We start from the raw sequence: 20,712 nt of genomic DNA, 5'->3' as shown, positions 1-20,712 counted from the left end.
GAGGTCAGTGCACTCCCACAGGTGGAAGCACCACTCAGCCACAAGCTGGGCTCATGGCTGGCAAGCACAATGGCAGTGGCAGGAGCGCTAATGATGTCCAACTGATGGGAGCCGGCCTAAGCCGTCAGTCGGATATCTCCCAAGGGCTCCTGGACTGCAAGAGGGTGCAGGCCAGGCTGAGAGACACTACCCCCCCCCCCAAGTGCACAAATTTCGTGTACTGGGCTTCTAGTTCTCTATATAACCTTGTCTGAGATTACCCTTTTCTAAAATACTACCTGCCCTTGCCTGATTCACATACTTAGTGAGAATATCGAATGCAATATGATATGAAAGTTCTTTGAAAACCATAAAGTTTGCATGAATGTTAATCGGCATTTCTACTAAAGAAGGGAATAAGACGCATGGCCACCTAGAGAATGGTGGGATAGGGGAGAGTGTGAGTTATGGAGTTTGGCAGACAGGGTTTAAATCCTAATACTCTGTTCCTCTCTGCGTATCACCAGTAACTTGGGCAAAACTGTCTATATGATGGGGGTTGTAATAACTACTTTGTGGTGTTTTAAAGATTAAACTGACATAATGTAAAGCACTTCACACATAATCATAACATCTTTAGTTGAGCCCTAACTATGTGTCAGACATCTAACATGTAAAATCTAATTTTATCCTTGTACCAACCCTAGTAAAGTGATGCAGTTTGTGTCCTCATCTTACAAATATGAAAACTGAGTTACAGGGAGGTTACGTGGTAGCACTGACATACCCAGTCAGTTTGGCTCCATTTCCAGCCTCTTAACCATTAATTTCCTCCCTACCCCGCTTTCAGTAAGTACCACATGGTATCCACCTCAGGAACATCTATATGGGTTTAAATGCAGGGATGACATGTGTTTGTGGTTATTGTGTGCCAGATGCTAAACTAGATTTTTTTTTTGCATTTGTAACTTAAGGACATAAGCACAGTCATCCAGTATAATAGCCTAATATGCTAAGTGTCCGATTGGTAGGTTAGCTTGCTGCTGGGGTATGGCTGATTGGGACTGGGCGAGATGGGCCAGACATGCCCTGGAGCCCTCTTGCAGTCCCTCCCTGGCCCTGATCATGCACTGATGGGGTCCCTCGGCCTGGCCTGTGCCCTCTCACAATCCAGGACCCCTCGGGCCATGTCAGAGAGCCAGTTTCGGCCTATCCCTGCAGGCCAGGCCAAGGGACCCCACTGGTGCATGAATCTGTGCATTGGACCTCAAGTATGTAATAAATGTTTTGGTGTTAATGATGCAGATAGATGTACTATGGTTATTGGACTCATTCACATTTCAGGAAGACCTGAAATATGGACTGTGATGCAGCCGTGAGAATAGATATATTTTTTATTGATTTCCGAGAGAGAGAAGAAGATAGAAATATCAATGATGAGAGAGAATCATTCATTGGCTGCCTCCTATACGCCCCCTACTAGGGATCGACCCTGCAGCCTGGACATGTGACCTGCCCAGGAATCGAACCTGTGACCTATTGGTTCATGAGTCAACACTCAACCACTGAGCAACACTGGCTGGGTCACAAAGGGTTCTTTCTTTCTTTTTCTAGGAAAGTTTCTTTAGGCACATAAATGCCCCTCTCATACACAAAGGTGGGTTGAAGGTGATAGAGAAGGTCTTTGGTTTGACCAGAGATGAGCACCCAGTAATAAAGAGATTTAAAAGTCAGAGTCAAGCCCAGCTGGTGTGTGAGTATCAATCCATGAACTAGGAGTTCACTGTTTAATTCCTGGTTAGGGCACATGTCTGAGTGGCAGGCTCGATCCCCAGTAGGGGTAGTGCAGGAGGCAGCCGATTGATGATTCTCCCTCATTGATGTCTCTCTCCCTCTTCCTTCTTCTTTCTGAAAATCAATTAAAAAAATTTTTTTAAATATATATATATATTTTTTTTAAGTCAGAGTCAGAATTGTTTCTTGATCCAGAACGCCAAAGGAGCCATTGAAGAGACATCGTTGGGCCAGAGATATACTTGGTAGCCTTGGTTTTGACATATTTATAAAGCAAATTTGGGGGGAAAGGGATGAGTATATAAATAAATGAGAAAGGAACTCAATTCCTAATTCTAGATTATAATTTTTAAAAATCTGCCAAGTTAATTTGCAGAAGAATAACTTTTAAAGCAGTCCATGACTAATATAACATGTACTTAAACTGTAAGTAATGAACTTTAACTTGAAACCAGCATGATAATAAGAAGTTATTTGAGTATTTTAGTCAGTTATTTTCAAATTGCTTTGTGTGAATTAACTTCCCAACAATTCTATGAGGGTAGGTTGTGTGTTTTTTTTATTGATTTTTTTTACAGAGAGGACGGGAGAGGGACAGAGAGTTAGAAACATCGATGAGAGAGAAACATCGATCAGCTGCCTCCTGCACACTCCCCACTGGGGATGTGCCCACAACCAAGGTACATGCCCTTGACCGGAATCGAACCCGGGACCCTTGAGTCCACAGGCTGATGCCCTATCCACTGAGCCAAACCGGTTAGGGCAAGGGTAGGTATTAATACATTTTAGAGATGAGGTAACAGACACAAAGATGTTAAATAACTTCAAGGTCAAATCACTGAAAAATTGCAGAGCTGGAATTTGAATGCCAGCTGTACGCTTTCTTAGTTTTCAGCTACAGTACTATGTTATTATGCCCCTCACTTACCTTCTAGTAAATACATTTGCCTGATACAGATTTGCTTGTTTATACTGCCTAGCAGTGCCCTTAACTCCAGCCCACGTCTAGGAGTGACACACATAAGCTGCTTGGTCAAATGCGAGAAGCCTAAGCTTTCCCAAATCCCAGAAGCTAAATTTGGCCATCGCAAGGCCACAGAAAACCAGTAAAAGAGCAACGGTTTTCATGTTCCAACATCTGTGATTGACATCAGATTTTTTCTTTTCCTTGCAGATGATTTACCCAGGAAGAAGTTGCCCCAGTTGTATAAACCACCCACTCCTGAGATGTTGGCGTATCTTGATTTTAGTGTCTCTACAACGGGCATGCTTACAGGAGTGAAGGTAGAGTAGTCTGTATATTTACTCACTCACTGGATGCTGGTCAAATGCCAGGCCTGCAGAAAATAGAGATGACCACTGCCCCAGGGACTCCAGCTGTAGAAGCCAGCTGGTTGTGCCAGAGAGGGTAGGCGGAGGATCAAGGGTCCCTGCTATATTTAAATAAGAGCATCGGCTCTTCCGGAATAAGTTATCCCAAGGAATTTGTGTTATGCCATGTTCTGAAACTAGCATAGACGCTAACAGATAATAAGAGTTACAGTTAAAGACAGTATGAAATTACAGATTCATATTTCATAAAACTCAGAGTTGACTAATGAACAGAAATTTGTTACCTGAAGTGAGAGTTTAAGGTTTTAGAACCAATGAAAAATATACATCATTTTGAGGAGTTTGGGGGACTCGAAGCTGCCTGTGGGATGCCTGTTCCATCCTGTGCCATGTTCCTTGCTTTCCAGATGTCCCACTCGGCAGTCAATGCTCTCTGCAGAGCCATCAAGCTCCAGTGTGAATTGTATTCTTCTCGGCAGATCGCCATCTGCCTTGACCCTTATTGTGGACTTGGCTTTGCACTCTGGTGTCTCTGCAGGTAGGAATGGAGAAGCAAAGACACAGAACGTGTGGGCGTGTCTGGAGGCCACACCATCTCAGCCTCCCTTTGCCCCCTTAATCTGGGAGAGTTTCAGTAAGATGCCGATCTTTCCAGAATTTCTACTTCTAATATATCTCTGATGTTGATTTAGTTTTGTTTATATTCCCTTTTCCTTTTCTGTAGTTTTATGCCTCATGCAAAAGGTTAGTGATCTTATTACCTGCTCTCTGCTCTGTCCTGTAATCCTCTCTTTAGAAGTAGAGCCAAGTAGAAGGATGATACTTGGGTGACATATGTCAGCTGTGACAGCCAGGATGCACCCCCTGGCTTGGCAGGAAGGAATATAATGAGGTGGGACAGTAGCATGTGGCTGGAAAGTAGCACGTTTGTCCCGGCCAGATTGTTCCTTATGGAACAGCATTGCCCCTCCTCCCACTACTCGCCCAGGGAACTTCGCCTCATACCTGCATTGTAACCTCCTAGTGGACATCTCCATGGGTCCTTCCCAGCTGCGTGCAACTCAACAGCCCCTTCCGTGTCTCCATCTTTGTTAGGATGGGTCCTTCACCTTGGGGCCCAAACTAGGAACTTGGGCATTATCTCAAACTTCTCTGTCTTTATGTCTCACATCCATTTAAATGTCATGTCCTTTGGCTCAGTTGTTCCTAAACCTGTCTGTACATAGGAATCACCTAGGGGTCTAAAAAAAATTAATAGGCCTTCCCCATACATACTTAGATCTCTGACGGTGGAGACCCCAATTCCAGTACTTTTCAAATGCAGGACTCTTGGGCTCCTGGTAATTCTGATCTATACCCAGGTTTAGGAAGTTGAGGATTCATGGCTGCAGATTATACATATGATATGTGACTCTACTATTCCTTCCTTTTTATCCCGCTGCACTGTCGGGGTTCAAGCCCTCATCATCTCTCAGCTGGACTATTGCGGTCTCTGCTAACTGTCTCTCAGCCTTCAGTGTCTCGTATCTCCAATCCCTCCTCCATGTTGCTAGTTTTGCCCCAACTTAAAGCTGCAGTGACTGCCTACTGGGTAAAATCTAAATCCCTCATATGATAATTAAGCCCTTTCACAGCTTGATCCCAGCCCTTCTGGCCTTATGTCTCATCACTCCCCCATGCATCCTGTGCTCTAGTATTTCACGCTGGGGTACTATTTCTGTCAACCTTAAACACCATGTAATTTTATACCTCTGCATTTGCATATGCTGTTCCTCTGCCTGGAATACTCTCATCACCATCCTCACTTCCTCCAGCCACTGTCAAATTCCTGCTCGTTTTTCAAGCCCCAGCACAACTGTCACCTGCACATTGAACTCCTGCCCCCCCCCCCCCCCCCCGCCAGCCCCAGCTTTCCCAGTTTGGATGACTTGCCCTTTATTCTGTGATCTTGTTGATGTCCTTTCTTCACATCTCAGTTACTACATGTATCACAGTCCGCTCTATTTTATAGTTACACTGTGTTGTGAATTGCATATGAACAAGGCTGATTCTTAGACCTTTATATCTAATATGGCCCTACACTGTCCTTCCTGCTCAGTTGAATTGATGATGTTTTAAAACATCAAGATATCTAGGATGATTTGCTAATGTCAGCTCTTGCCTTCCTGTATTGCAGTGTCTATTCAGGTCACCAGTCCATCTTAATTCCTCCTATGGAGTTAGAAAACAACCTTTTCCTCTGGCTTGCCACTGTCAACCAGTACAAAATAAGGGATACATTCTGCTCCTATTCAGTAATGGAGCTCTGCACCAAGGGGCTTGGAAACCAAGTGGAGGTGCTGAAGGTAAGAAGCAGCTGCAACAAACAGCAGTCCTGGGGGTTTTAAAGAAATGGGACAGGTGGGACGCTGAGGAGGGGTTGGCAGACATGCCTGCTTGGTTTTCTCTAGGCAGTCAAACAGGTGTTTTTGTAAACCTCCGGAAGTTTATCTCTTCCACTTTCTACTTTAATGCACTCTTTCAGAGTTTAATGTGAGTCGTAATTTGTGGCGAAGAAGGTGAAACTGGTTGGGAGGCTGAATGGAAATGACTTTATAGAAAGATGAAAGGAACTGTTAACCTCCAGTAGGATTTTTCCCAATAGAATTTGCAACCTCAGAACATCAGAGACTGGGGAGGGCCCCAGAGACAAAGGGGTAGCTCATTCATGTGTGTAGCCAGTGATCATATGTCTGACTGCATGTGGGAGAGTCAGAAGACACCAGATTTTCTTAAATAGAGAAATGTGACCTTAAGAAGGAAAAAAAGACAAGAGATTTGATCTCCAGGGTTCTAGGTTCCCTTCCTCATAGTCCCATTCCTCCAATTGGCAGTAGGGAGAAATGCAAGGCACAGAAATGGGGTGGGGTGAAAATGGATTGCTGAGGAACCCAAAATTTTTAGAGGAAAGAGAAAAGAAGTAGAGAATGAGCACATTTACCAGGAGGTACTGACTTCAATGGAAGCCTTGGCATTTCTGAAAACTTCTGTCTTTTCTCTGGTTATCTGAGGTGAGAATACACAGTTCCTTGGCTTTTCCTGACCAAAGAGACAGCACCAGTCCTAGGTATTCAGCTCTCTGATGGTCTTGCTAACCTCAGCGCGTGCCTGGTGTCTTACAGACCAGAGGGATCAACCTCTCCTGCATCCGGACGTGTGTGGTAGTGGCCGAGGAGCGACCCCGTATTGCCCTCCAGCAGTCCTTCTCCAAGCTCTTTAAAGACATCGGTCTGTCCCCTCGAGCTGTCAGCACCACTTTTGGATCAAGAGTCAATGTAGCAATATGTTTACAGGTGACTTTCATGAAATCGTGCTTGGAACAAAGCAAGGGGGCTGTGTGGTGCTCTGGAGCAGAGGCCTCCAGCAGTCTGCCTGGTGTGAGCCCCCGTTCCTCTGACCTGCTCTGGGGCCGTGGCCTTTTCATTTTGACTTCACTGTGCCTCATTTTGCTCATCTGTAAGATGAAGAGAAGAGTATTGTCTTCACAGAGTCGTCCTGTAGAATCTCTAAGTTGCTAGGTCAGGGGTGGGCAAACTCTCTGACTCGAGGGCCACAATGGGTTCTTAAACTGGACCGGAGGGCCGGAACAAAAGCATGGATGGAGTGTTTGTGTGAACTAATATAAATTCAAAGTAAACATCATTACATAAAAGGGTACGGTCTTTTTTTTTTTTTTTAGTTTTATTCATTTCAAACGGGCCGGATCCAGCCCGCGGGCCATAGTTTGCCCACGGCTGTGCTAGATGCTACACACGTGGAGCTTTTTCTGGCCTTTGAGCACCCATGTGCTAACTGTTTACCCTTAGTGGTAGTTTTATGGTCCACAGCAATGACTGAAGAGGACTCTGAGTCCTATTTGAATTTTGTTTATGTCTTCCCTTCTGTTTTCCTGTCTCCTCCATATTTTATAACTTTTTTGCAAAGGAAGTACAAATAAGCCTGTATTCTTTTCTCCAACCAGATGGCAACTTTGCCATGTTATTCCTGGGTGCATAACAGAAAAGAACTGAGTCTGCTTGTATGTAGCTTGGAGACTACTAAGGAAAACATAGGCGTGGACAAGAGTGAGAGTAAACGAAGGTGGCATACGTGGGTAGATACTTTCAGGTCTTCTGTGACCATGGTCAGGTGACTTTCAAATAGCATCGTAGCTTTAACTGTGGAGCCCAATTGTGGGCCCTTTGTTTTCAGGCTGGGCCAGTGTTAATTTTGAAAATCCCCATGGGTGCTGACCTGTGTCGTCCCTGCTTTATTTTTTTTAAAATATATTTTTATTGATTTCAGAGAGGAAGGGAGAGGGAGAGAGATGGAAACATCAGTGATGAGAGAGAATCATTGATTGGCTGCCTCCTGCAGGCCCTCTACTGGGGATCAAGACTGCAACCCAGGCATGTGCCCTGATCAGGAATCAAACTGTGACCTCCTGGTTCATAGGTCGATGCTCAACCACGGAGCCACACAGGCCAGGCAGTCGTCCCTGCTTTAAAGTCCAGGGATGAGGACCGGCCTTCGCCTGGTAACTTTTTAGTGCTTCTCTTGCCTCTGTGAGAAGGCCCCTGGCCCACTCTCCCGAGGGAGGAGAAGAGAAACATGAGGACAAAGCCAGGCCAGGCGCCTCTTCTAGGCACTGACTGCACCCTGCCGCATCTGGTTGAAGAGGGTGAGCTTTCAAAATAGAGTTTGCATTTTTATGTATATGTCTAACTTACTTCTTTCTTTATTTAAATATATGAAATGTGGAAACATAGTAATTTAAATTTTAAATAAACCATGCATTGATTTATTTTTCTTTAGGGAACCTCAGGGCCCGATCCAACTACTGTGTATGTAGATCTGAAATCATTAAGACATGACAGGTACAGTAGATTTATTTTGATCATTTCTTCTTAGAGTTCCTAAACATAAAAAGTTCTGAGCCTCAAGAAAGCCAGCCCCTTCCTCATCCTTTGTTTGTATCTTCCAGGGGGCATGGAAAGAGGGAGATAATTTTCATTATTAATACCTGAAAAATTTTTACATTTATAAGAAGAAAAGTTTAATTCTCACAGTTTCTGCACTATTCTTTAATATTAAGATGTAATACTTAGTTCCTGCCTGTGTAAAAGTATTTTGATATAAATTAAACCAAAATGGGTAGACTCTTCCCTCTGAAAGTTTAAAAATAAAAGATGGGACAGACAAGATAAATGAGGCGGAGTAGGGTTTTTGAAACAATACTTTATCTGAGCCCCAGGAGTAAAAGCCTTTTCCCTCATCAACTTAGAAAGGAATTTTAACTGTATCCCAAGGTGAGCCTGGCCCCGGGCTCTGTGACCCTTTCCCAAGTCCCACTGACATCAGCTGTGTTCACCGGGGTGCCCGGGGGTGCCCGTGGCACTGGCCCCGCCTGCACAGGTAGCGCATTTCATGAGTTCCGTGTTTCTCAGCCTGGGGGATTCGCCCTCCAGAGGACTTTTGACAGTGTTGAGATATTTTTGGTTGTCACAACAAGTGGGCTGCTGCTGACATCTAGTGGGTAGAGGACTGGGATGTTGCTAACCATTCTACAAAGCACAGGATAGCCCCTCACAAAAAATTGTAACAAAACATTATCGGACCCAAAATGTCAGTAATGCTAAGTTTGAGAACCTGCTCTAGCATAAGAAGGAGAGACAAATTAGTCTTGGGAAAGCACTATATAGCTATAGCTGACATGGTGCAATCACTTGTGAAAAGGCTTATGTATAGTAAATATCGTTCTTCTACAGGGTTCGTCTTGTGGAACGGGGTGCCCCCCAGAGTTTGCTCCTCTCAGAGTCTGGAAAGGTAATTTGTTTTGTTAACCATTGGGAAGGTGGTCTCTGTGGAGAAGTGGTTCATTTTTAAAGAAACCTGAAGCCATTTAACATATTAATACCCAGGGCAAAACTTAACTGAAGTCTGGAGATAACTCAACAATTTCAATAGAGCCAATACTTTTAAATTCATATGGATACATAAGAAGAGTACTCCGTTTCAATTTTCTTAATTTCCATAGATTTTTAAAAATCTGACATGTTAGTTCTTATTTGACAAACTAGCAAAATTTAATGTTCATTTATTCAAGGTAGAGAGATGAACAAGAGCCAGTTCTATCTTTATAAGTGTTACAAGGAGAAAAATAGATGGCAGATAGGGGAGGGGTGTGGTTTAAGATTAGGGAAGATATATATATTTATTTTTGTAGTTCAAAGAGAAACCAAAATGGGGAAGAGATTAAAAATATTCGAGTGATTATCTATGGGGATAAGATTTAGATTAGAATGAGGCTTTAAAATGTTCAAGGAGAGATTTCATTATTATCTTGGTTCATTTAGGCTGCTGTAACAATACCAGAGACTGGGTGGCTTATCAACAACAGAAACTTACTTCTCATGGTTGTAGAGGCTGTGAAATCCAAGATCAAGGCACCAGCAGATTCTGGCAAGGGATTTCTGGCTCATAGATGGCCGTCTTGCCACTGCGTCCTCACCTGGCAGAAGAGGCGAGGGAAATCTCTGGGTCTCTTTTATAAGTTCACTAATCCCCTCCATGAGGGTTCTGCCCTCCTGACTTAGTCATCGCTCAAAGTCACCTAATACCATCACAGTGGGGATTAGGATTTCCAGTCCTCATTGGGAACATTCAGTCTATAGCAGGTTTTTTTATAGTGGTTTTTTTTTTTTTTTAATCCTCACCCAAGGATATTTTTCCATTGATTTTAGTGAGGTTGACGAGAGAGGGAAAGACAGGGAGAATATCGATGTGAGAGAAACATATCGATTTGTTGCCTCCTGCATGAGCCCTGACCAGGGCCCGAGCCCAGGAGGAGCCTGCAACCGAGGTCCGTGCCCTTGACCAGAATCAAACCCGGGACCGTTCGGTGCACAGGCCGACACTCTATCCACTGAACCAAACTGACGAGGGCTATAGTTTTATTTTTTTAATTGAATTTATTAGGGTGACATTGGTTAATAAAATTATATAGGTTTCAGATATACAGTTTTACAATACATCATCTGTATATTGTATTGTGTGTTTACCACCCAAGCAGTCTATATCGGTTTTAAACAACTTACTGAGGGTGATGAAACATCAGCATAAGCTTTCAAGTTTCTTCTCCCTTTGAAGAGATGTGATGATGCCCCAGAACCCCTTCTAGGAATTCTGGAAGGCAGAGGAGAAAATTGGGGGAAAGAGGGAGCCTGTCCAGCCTATCCAGTGGTAGATCAACCCCACGGAGAACTACCTCCAGTTTCCCTCTTCTGTTTAAACTCTTCGGAGTGGGCTTAGGTTGGTCCTATCACCTTGTCAGATCTTCATCTGCCTCAGCTAGCAGTGGGTGCCTCAGAAGCTGTGTCACGGTGCCTGGCCCTGTCTCTTCCTCCTGGAGGTTTTAGATGTACGAGCCCAGGTAATCATTGTAGGGCTTCTCAGGTAGCTGCATTATCCAGAAACCCAAGATGAAAACGGAGGAGGCCTAAGAGACAGAATGCAGGTGACCAGAGAGGCCCCGAGCCATCCTCTCGGCCAGCACCTGCTGCTTCCTCCTCCCTGTCGAGGGAGGTCCTGGGCACTCGAGTGTCTTTCTAGTCTCCTGCGAAACTGCTCCCTTCCTCTGTCTCTCTCCAGGCCCCTCAGCTCTAGCACTCACTGTGGACCGGAGTGCGGTCTCCCAGGCAGCCCCTCACTGCTGCCCTTCCTGCTTTAGGGGTTTAGTGCCACCATCCAGTGAACAAGATAGATGTGGGAAAGGACAGTTACAGGTTTAGTCTACAAATTCTTTTTGTTTTGTTTCGTATTGTTGTGCTAATCCTCACTTGAGGATATTTTTCCCATTGACTTCTAGAGGAGGGTAGGAGCAAGGGAGATAGAAACATTGATGTGAGAGAGACATCTAGATTGGCTCCTTCCCGCATGCCCCCTGACTGGGGTGGGGATTGAACCTGCAGCCCAGGTTTGTGCCTTGATGGGGAATGACCTCTCAACCCTTCGTGCTCACAGGAGGACACTCTAACCACTGAGAAACACAGGCCAGGGCCGTCTGTAAATTCCTAACATCATTCTGATCTGCAGTTCCTCATCCCTTTGAAGGAAGTAGACTGGTTGGTTCTTTGGTTTCTTTTTGAGGATGAACCTTATTGTACCTCTGGTCTCCACTGAGGACGATTCTGTGAGCACCATCTCAGTTAGCTCCTGCCTTTGTGCACTCCTCACCTCACTAGAGGAAGGGAGAGCAGGTCATTAGATTTTAACTGAGTCTTCGTGTATTCCCTTTGATTCTTAGATTTTACCTGGAGTGAAAGTGGTTATTGTTAATCCCGAGACCAAAGGGCCTGTTGGAGACTCTCACCTTGGAGAGGTAGGTGTACCTTTCACCTTTACTCTGAAAGTCAGCAGAGAACAACTTTAGGGTTCATATTTCAAAGTCAGAGAAAGTGTGGATGTGCTTTTCCCCCGTTGGGAATTTTCATCTTTTAAAAGAGTCTTAATCTTCCTCAGTAAAACACAAGACTGAAATGGACAGAAGAGGAAGATTGAGACCAGGATGGAGAGAAGATTTAGGCACTCAAACTAGAACTCATCCCAGATTTGTCCACTGATAATCCCTCAGTTGAAAAGGAAAATGGGCAAATCCTACCTCCTCCACCTATTGAAGGAGCCATAAAGATTAAATTTCAAAAATTCATGCAAATTTTATATTCTATCCCAAAATGTGTTAATTTTTGTATTAGTATTAAAATGTTTTTAAAGTCTTAATTTTTCTTCCCCCAAATCTTTGAGGGACACCGTTTCATCCCATAGCGTACTGGGAGGAGTGTTGTAGGTGCAGGAGCCAGGTAACCTGGGCTCTACCACTTAGCAGCTTCTCAATATTGGGCAAGTTACTTAATCTCTCTGGGCCTGTCTCCTCATCCATCGGTAATATTTGCACCTATGTAGTAGAATTGTGGGACAGTTACATGCATTAATACCTGTATCTGTAATGCACATAGAATGGCGCCTGTTTAGTGTTACCAACCATTTTTAGTTATTGGTTGTTTATGTGGTAAATTCATAGACCCTGGATTGTTTCCTTGAGGGCTCTATACCTTATTTCAGAAGCACAGGAATGACACCTTTGTGAGACTCTGGAAGAGGCTGAGAAATGAGCCAGGGAGGCAGTGTAGTGTCGTGGTTAAGAGCATGGCCTCTGCCACTCAGACTTGGGTGTGAGTCTCCTAGTTTCCACATTTTAGGCAAGTTACTTAACCCCTAGTTTTTTCATTTGTAAAATGGGAATAACAATAGTGTGAACTATATTGTCATGTCATGTGGCAGGAATGAATGAGATAAAGCATATAAAGTACTTACCTCACTGAATACTTGAAATGTCAGCTGCCTTTATTGCAGTTGTGTTGTTGCTATTAATATAAAAATGAGATTAAAAAACTAGTCACAATATGTGTTCTTGGGAAATGTGACCAGTGCCCTTTTCTTGTAGATTTGGGTAAACAGTCCCCATACGGCCAGTGGCTATTACACCATCTACGATAGTGAGACTCTTCAAGCTGATCATTTCAACACTCGCCTCAGCTTTGGGGATGCTGCTCAGACACTGTGGGCTCGGACAGGATACCTTGGTTTTGTCCGCCGAACTGAGCTCACAGCGGCCACTGGAGGTATGCATCTCCCACGCCAACTCTTCCCCTTCATCCTGCTTTGCATTTCAGCCAGGAGCACTGGCTGGCCTTCCTCAGCCAGCCTCTGCGTTGTGTGTGTGTATTTAACTATTCCCTCCTACAGCTCTTTAATCCATGTGTGAATCCATCTGCATATAAAGTAAGACTTTGCCCCTGAAAAGCACCTGGGAGGTAAGCACCCAGGGTACCACCTCAGCACCCCTGAACTGTGGGTCAGCGCAGCCTCAGTCCTGGAGGTGTGCCTGATGAGCAGTGAAAGGCAGAACACAGACCCTAAGCCCTTAGGGCAGGTATTTCACCTTTTAGCTCTTCTGTTCTCGTGTACCAGCCCTAATCCCTGACAGGGAATCAGTGCAGAGGAGCCATCTGCAGCAGTGCTCCTCTGTCCCTTTAGTGTCGCATGTCGGACTGAAGAATGCTTGGCAAGACTGGTGTAAGCAGTCCCCCAGACATCCTCTGCCCAGTCCGTTGTCATGGCTTCAACCTATGTTCCTGGTGGCATGATAGGCATTTTAAAATAACCCAACTCTAGCCCGGCTGGCATGGCTCAGTGGTTGAGAGTCAACCCATGAACCAGGAGGTCGTGGTTCAATCCCCAGTCAGGGGATTGATGCATTTAGGTGCCCAGAGCAGTGCCTGGCACACAGAATGCACTCACTAGTAATATAGATACAGATTACAACCCTATCAATAACCAGAACTAGTCTCTCCACATTCTCTAATCCTACTCCTTATACTTGGACTCCTTGAAGATGTCTAGACACAATGACACATGTTCATTTCTTCTTCATCTCCAATCCTCACTTCCCTCCATTCTCCCCTCCCTCAGCCATCATCGGTCAATTCCTACTTATCCTTAACAGCTCAGCCCGTCTTCGGCTCTTCTAGGTTTTCCTTGAACCTATGAGCAGAGCTTGGGCGTATCCTCTGTTCCCTATGCCTTGTGCACACTCCTGTCACTGGGCTCACTGCGTTACAATGGAACGCCCGTTTGTGTGTCTATTTCTCCAGTAGATAGTATCCAAAGCAGGAATTGTTTTGTCATCTTTGTCTCCCCAGCATTTGGTACAATTCCTGGTACAGGTGGTAGTAGTAATAATAATAGCTAATTTTTTAGCACTTACAATGTACCAGGCATCATATAAACTACCTTGCATGGATTATCTCATTTAATCCTAATAACAGCCATGTTTTGTTTTGTTTTGTTTTGATAATCCTCGCCCAAGGATTTTTCATTGATTTTATTTTTATATGTTTTTAATGATTTTTTTAGAGAGAGAGGAAGGGCAGTAGAGAGAGAGAAACATCAATGAGAGAGAAACATTAATCAGTTGCCTCCCGTATGTGCCCTGACCAGAGATCGAATCCACGACCCTTGGGTGCACGGGTTGACACTCAAACCAAAAGAGCTACACCAGCCAGGGCACAGACATGTTTTGTTTTTTTAATTTATTTTCTTTATTTTTATTTATTTATTTTTTAAATATATTTTATTGATTTTTTACAGAGAGGAAGGGAGAGAGATAGAGAGCTAGAAACATCGATGAGAGAGAAACATCGATCAGCTGCCCCCCGCACATCTCCCACTAGGGATGCGCCCGCAACCCAGGCACATGCCCCCGACCGGAATCGAACCCGGGACCCCTCAGTCTGCAGGCCGACGCTCTATCCACTGAGCCAAACCGGCTTCGGCTATTTTCTTTATTGATTAAGGTATTACATATGTGTCCTTACCCCCCCCCCATTGCCCCCCCCCCCCACACACACACACACACACACACACTCATGCCCTCAGCCCCCTGGTGTCTGTGTCCACTGATTAGGCTTATATGCATGCATACAAGTCCTTTGGTTGGTCTCCACAGCCATGGTTTTTTTTGTTTTGTTTTTTTGTTTTTTTTCACAGCCATGTTTTTATCTTGTCTCACAGAGGGTGAAGCAGGTCCCCGAGGTTTGACTAACTTGCCCAAAGTTACACAGCGAGTGATGTAGCCACCTGACAGGGCAGGCAGTCTCAACTCTGCTCTTAACTCTAATATTGCGTTGTATTCAAAATGTGTCTGATAAACCAAATTTCTCTTTTTCTTTGTCAGAGCGTCATGATGCGTTATATGTGGTAGGAGCTCTGGATGAAACGCTGGAGCTGAGAGGATTACGATACCACCCAATCGATATTGAGACCTCAGTGTCTCGGGTCCACAGGAGCATTGCCGAATGGTAAGCCCCGCCCCCGAACAGGCCTCCCACCTCCGCTGTCGTATGGAGGAAAACTAAGTAGTCAGCTGAGTGCACCACGTACCACCTCCAGACATAGCACTCGGGGCCTAAGGGAATGAGCAGACTGGTTCTGTCTTGTGTGCCATCTGCTCTGGCAGATGAGGCCATGGAGACCTGAGACCGGCTCTAAGGACCATCAAAGTCGAGTCCTCTTTGATGATAGACTTCCTGCCTCTAGAGCAGTGGTTCTCAACCTTCCTAATGCCGCGACCCTTTAAGACAGTTCCTCATGTTGTGGTGACCCCCAATTTCATTGTTACCAATTGAACATAATTAAAGCATAGTGATTAACCACAAAAACAACATGTAATTATGTATGTGTTTTCCGATGGTCTTAGGTGACCCCTGTGAAAGGGTCATTCGACCCCCAAAGGGGTCGCGACCCACAGGTTGAGAACCGCTGCTCTAGAGTCAGAGTACAATGGTGGACAGGACCAAGAGCTTAAAGGCCTTGCTCTCCCACTTAGGCTGCTTCCCCCATCTGTAAGATACTTTCTCTGTCACTTCCTGATTATTGGGAGGATCCATTGAGAATGTGCTTTTAAATTGTTAAATGGTAAGCAGATATAAAAGTAATGATCTAATGGTCTAATTTCCCTCTCAGTGTAGGAAATCCCTCTACATTATCCCAGATAAGGGATCATCCAACCTCACATTGACTTACAATTTCTTAAAATTAAAACCTTGTAGTTTTTTTCATATTGGCTTTTATTCTGGATTAACAATACAGAATCCACCCAATTTCTTTTCTCTACATATTTATCAATGTGTCCTCACTCGTTTTTTGTTTTTTTTCTTTTTTCCCCTTGCTAAAAGGCCACAATGCTTTTAAAAGCTGCTCATGCTTTCCAGATGCTTCTGTGTCACAAAATGTTCTCACTTTGGTCAGAGTCTCTCCCCAGACCTGAATAATGTCCATGAGGTGTAAGAAAATGCAGAGAAGCTGGGTGCCATGTTAACCCTCTAATTTTAGACAATTGACTATAAAAAAAATTTAATTGATTTGAGAGAGAGAGAAAGAGAGAGAGAGGAAAGAGTGGGGAGAGTGAAAGAGAAACATCGATTTGTTGTTCCACTTATTTATGCATTCATTGGTTGCTTCTTTTTTTATTTTTTTTTTTTTTTTTTTTTTTTTAAAGGTTATTTTTTTTTTTTTTTTTTATTGATTTTTTACAGAGAGGAAGGGAGAGAGATAGAGAGTTAGAAACATCGATGAGAGAGAAACATCGATCAGCTGCCTCCTGCACATCTCCTACTGGGGATATGCCCGCAACCCAGGTACATGCCCTTGACCGGAATCGAACCTGGGACCTTTCAGTCCGCAGGCCGACGCTCTATCCACTGAGCCAAACCGGTTTCGGCTCTTTTTTTAAAATACATTTTTATTGACTTCAGAGAGGAGGGGAGAGGGGAAAAGAGATAGAAACATCAATGATGAAAGAGAATCACTGATCAGCTGCCTCCTGTATGTTCCCTGCTGGGGATCAAGCCCACAACCTGGTCATATTTCCCAACTGGAAATCGAACCGTGACCTCCGGCTTCATAGGTCAGTGCTCAACCACTGAGCCACGCCAGCTGGACCATTGGTTGCTTCTTGTATGTGCTATGATGGGGGATCAAACCCAAAACCTTGGCATATGCTCTAACCACTTGAGCTACCCAGCCTGGTTGACATTCTACTTTTAATGCAGTCAGATATTGTGAACATTTTTCTTTAATGATTGGACTCTGTGTATTAAAGCAGTTTAACATTGCATATCACAAGTCAGGTCATAACCTCTAACCCAGCAATCCCACTCAATGAAAAGCAACTTTCTACCTCATGGCACTTTTATGGCCTCAGAGGAGACACACTTGTGTGGGGCACTAAGCTCAGAGGAAGCCAAGTCAACTCCCTTCCTGTTGGGTATAAGAATATTATCTTAGTCAGAGTTCTTACACTGCAAATAACAGGAACTTTTCAAAAATTAAAACAAAAACTTAAGCAAGAGAGAAAGTTAATGGAAAGAATAGCTGCCTATCTCAGAGGTTCCTAAACATTTCTAACTAACTCTGGTTCTCAGGAAAGGTAGAGACAAGGCCATTAGGAACCACTGTCCTCTTACTTGCTAGAGCCATGTGGACATCCACTTCATTCTCTCTCTTCTCCCTGAAGAGCCATTCTCTGTGATTCTCTGCACGTGTGGCTACCCCAGAACTTTCAAGTCCACGTGTCCCTAGTTCAGGTGACAAGCTTACAACTTTCAATCCCAGTTCCAAACTCCCAAGAGATTTTGGATGGCTCAGCTAATCAGCTGTAATCGTAGGGGACGGTTATATATTACAGACGTGGCTGCTGAGAGAGAAGGCAGTTCTCAGGGAAACGGCTAAGTCTTGGGTAGGTGACTGTACAAGATGACTGATAAATAAATGTACTGACATCTAAAATGAATGTCATTGAAATTTCAGTGCTGTCTTCACGTGGACCAACCTGCTTGTGGTGGTTGTGGAACTGTGTGGCTCTGAACAGGAAGCTCTAGATCTGGTTCCTTTAGTGACAAATGTGGTTCTGGAGGAGCATTACCTCATCGTTGGTGTCGTGGTTGTGGTGGACCCAGGTGTCATCCCCATCAACTCCAGAGGAGAGAAGCAAAGGATGCACCTCCGCGACAGCTTCCTCGCTGACCAGTTGGACCCCATCTACGTGGCTTATAACATGTAACCGGCCTTGCGGAGATTACCGGGGCCTCCTGGGAAACCACAAGGACCAAAGCCCGGTGACAGGAGCAAGCTTTCAAATGATGTAAAATAAGCTGAGATGGCTACATTGTATCCTTCATCTCATCCTGTGGGATTCTGCAATCACACAACACACAGAAAAGGGGAATTCTGTGATGGCAAATGAAAAAAATGTTAACAGTCATGAGCTTTGACATAGCGTGAGCAGCACGTTACTAAAGCAATTACATGCATGTTGCATATTTTTCATCTATTGTATATACTTGTATTTTTATCTAATGCCATTTTAGAATTTTGTAAGGGAGTTTAATGAATTCACATAAGGGGGTAGTCTGAGGTACCCAGTTCCCTGCTCTGTACTGTATTTTGCCTTTTGCCATAGCTAGACATTCTGGGGGTTTTGTTAACATGGAACTACTCATCTTACTTCAGTCGCCTCATAAGCAAATTGGATAACTCACTGAATATGAAAATTATATATATAATCCTTGACTGTAAAACATTTTGACCATTGTTTTGAACATGTAAATAAGAATACACATAATTTAGCTTTAAAAAGTGAAGACCAGCTTGTATAGTTACAGCCACCAGAGTAGAAACATTTCTACTTTGAGAGAATTTCAGACACGCTCTTAATGCGGTGTAGCTGAATAGGTAACTAAAAAATGCAGATTGTTTGCAGATTTCGCTGCACATTGTACTATGTCTCTATTGGCTGGTGTATTTTATAAACTAAAGCTGCCTATGTTTGTTTTTAAAGTTTGCATTCCCAGAATCAGCTTTAAGCTTTTAAGAATTCAACCTGTTTCTACAAGCTGAAAAAGCTCAGTTTAAAAATCAAAATGTTATGAAAAAGCTCAGATTCATTCGATCCCACCCTATTTTAAGGAACCACAATAACTCACTTTGGCCCCCAGTAGTTGAAACTGTGTTTCAAATTAAGAGTGACTACATAAGAATTTAGAATTTCCTCTTTTCCAGGTTCAGTGTAAACTGTGTCTACAGTTTATACATATAGCTTCTCTTTTCTGAAAGCTGAAGTGTCCTCTGTTCTTCCAGTTCATGAGGGCCAGGATTTTGAAAACAAGCATGATAGGCTGGGAAGACAGTGGGACCAAAGTCACATGAAACCGTAAGGCCACATAACTATACATCTCAAAACTGACCAGTTTGACTTGCCAAAATAGCCAGGCTTATGCTGAGATAGGGGAAGTTGGATGTATGCAAGGAACTCTTTTGAAATAACTGTGGTGCCCAGGCCAAGCAGACAGAGCTTGGGACTGCGTGTGGCCTCCGGCTCAGTTTCTTTCTTTGGTCTGATAATTCATGTATTTGAATATAGTTGAATTTATTTTTTTCTTACAGAAATATTTTTAAAAATTAAAAAAAAATCAAAGTGAACAGAGTTAACATGTTAAATCAGAATGGTTCTCTTTGACCCACTCTGGTCTATTGTGTAAATATTTATTTAGACTATTTTAATAATACATATTATTTACCCCACTGTAACATCATGTAAACTAAATACGTTTTTAAACAATTTTTAAGACTTGTAATTACCCTGAAAATAAGGTTTGTAATGCAAAGGCCAGACCCTTCGCTATGGCAGCATTCTTAGAGGCTGCCCTTACAGTCTGTGACTCAAAGCCACTTTATGAATCCCTTTTACATAATCCTCCTTTTCTCCCAACCCATTCTCCACGAGGGCAGACCTCAAGACATTTTCCAGTTCCAGATCTCTTTTCCAACATTTTGGATGAAATTAATTTATACATGATGAGAGAGGTTCTAGGATGTACAGAAACAAAGCCACTTACATTGGGCAAGAAATCCCAGCGACTAGCAACAGTTTGTTTGGCAGAGAAAACAGCCTGCTCTTTTGGAAAGTAATTTTCTGAAAACAGTTCTTACTGATTCACTAAACAAAAACAAGGGACCCTGAGAAGTAAATAATAAGTTCTAAGAAAAAAATATAGACAGAGTCTATTCTGTGGGTTGGATTATTCTTTACTGCACAAGTTAGGGTGTCTGCTAGAAGTATCATGTGAGCCACATCTGTCATTTTAAATTTTCTAGTAATCACATTTTAAGAACTAAAAAAGAAACATGTGAAATTGTCTTAATATGTTTTATTTAACCCAATATATAAAAAAAATATTACCATGCAATGTGAAATCAAAAAAGTACTGAGATGTTTTACTTTTTTCTCCTATTAACTCTTTCAAATTCAATATTGTTAAGCACATCTCTGTTCAGACTAACCATATTTCAAGTTTTCAGTAGCCACATGTGGGGAATGGCTATGATGTTGGACAGTGCAGATCTATACTCATTCCTTCAAAAAAGATAATCTCTTAATCTCAAAATGTGGCCAATTCCCAGTTATTTAGGGGCCAATTAGCTAGTTTTATAGTTCCTAAGGCTTCTGATTCATCTTTAGTTTTTGCTTTCTGCCTTGTGGCTGCTTTATTGATCTTTTGCATATCCCTCAAAAGCCAGAATATGCCTGATGAGGAAAGAAAGCTGAGACGTGTTTTTGGGAGCTTCATCAGTAGCTCTGGTAAAGTATCTCTGGAAGGGGAAGAGAGTCCAGTCATTAGCTTAGAGATGTTTGTGCTCAGTCTGTTGCAGACTTGGATAAGAAAACTTTCTCTTGATGACACGGTGCTCTTGCTCTTTCCACAGTAAGTAGCACCTTTGTGGTAAAACTGACTCTTAAGACAGACCCGAAAGGCCATTATTGATAGAAAGAGCGTTGCCAAAACTCTGGAATACATTGTCTAGGTTTTTATGCTGTCAAAAAGAAAACTAAATTAATAGCAAGCCCCCCTTTCATCTAAGAGAAATCTACTCATGTGAAAGTTTTTGGACCCCATTTCTGCCTCTCAGCAG

The 20,712-nt window shown here is 43.3% G+C and overlaps 1 protein-coding gene across 2 annotated transcripts in view; it reads left to right on the top strand.

Annotated features, from left to right (window-relative positions):
* Positions 1-20,153, top strand: part of DIP2B (disco interacting protein 2 homolog B) — a 238,357-nt gene extending 218,204 nt beyond the window's left edge. For both annotated transcript variants that reach the window (XM_081082637.1, XM_081082638.1), the window contains 10 exons: positions 2,948-3,057; positions 3,513-3,643; positions 5,282-5,450; positions 6,267-6,437; positions 7,939-8,000; positions 8,892-8,949; positions 11,429-11,503; positions 12,626-12,803; positions 14,918-15,041; positions 17,551-20,153. In XM_081082637.1, the coding sequence (XP_080938763.1) occupies positions 2,948-3,057; positions 3,513-3,643; positions 5,282-5,450; positions 6,267-6,437; positions 7,939-8,000; positions 8,892-8,949; positions 11,429-11,503; positions 12,626-12,803; positions 14,918-15,041; positions 17,551-17,803 (1,331 nt within the window). In that variant the 3' untranslated portion in view covers positions 17,804-20,153. The remainder of the gene's footprint in view (positions 1-2,947; positions 3,058-3,512; positions 3,644-5,281; positions 5,451-6,266; positions 6,438-7,938; positions 8,001-8,891; positions 8,950-11,428; positions 11,504-12,625; positions 12,804-14,917; positions 15,042-17,550) is intronic.
* The last annotated feature ends 559 nt before the right edge of the window (positions 20,154-20,712 follow it).

The sequence above is a fragment of the Myotis nattereri genome (genome assembly GCF_964212035.1).
Source record: "Myotis nattereri genome assembly, chromosome: 2".
NCBI classification, from domain to species: domain Eukaryota; kingdom Metazoa; phylum Chordata; class Mammalia; order Chiroptera; family Vespertilionidae; genus Myotis; species Myotis nattereri.
This window is presented reverse-complemented; position numbering and strand designations above follow the sequence as displayed.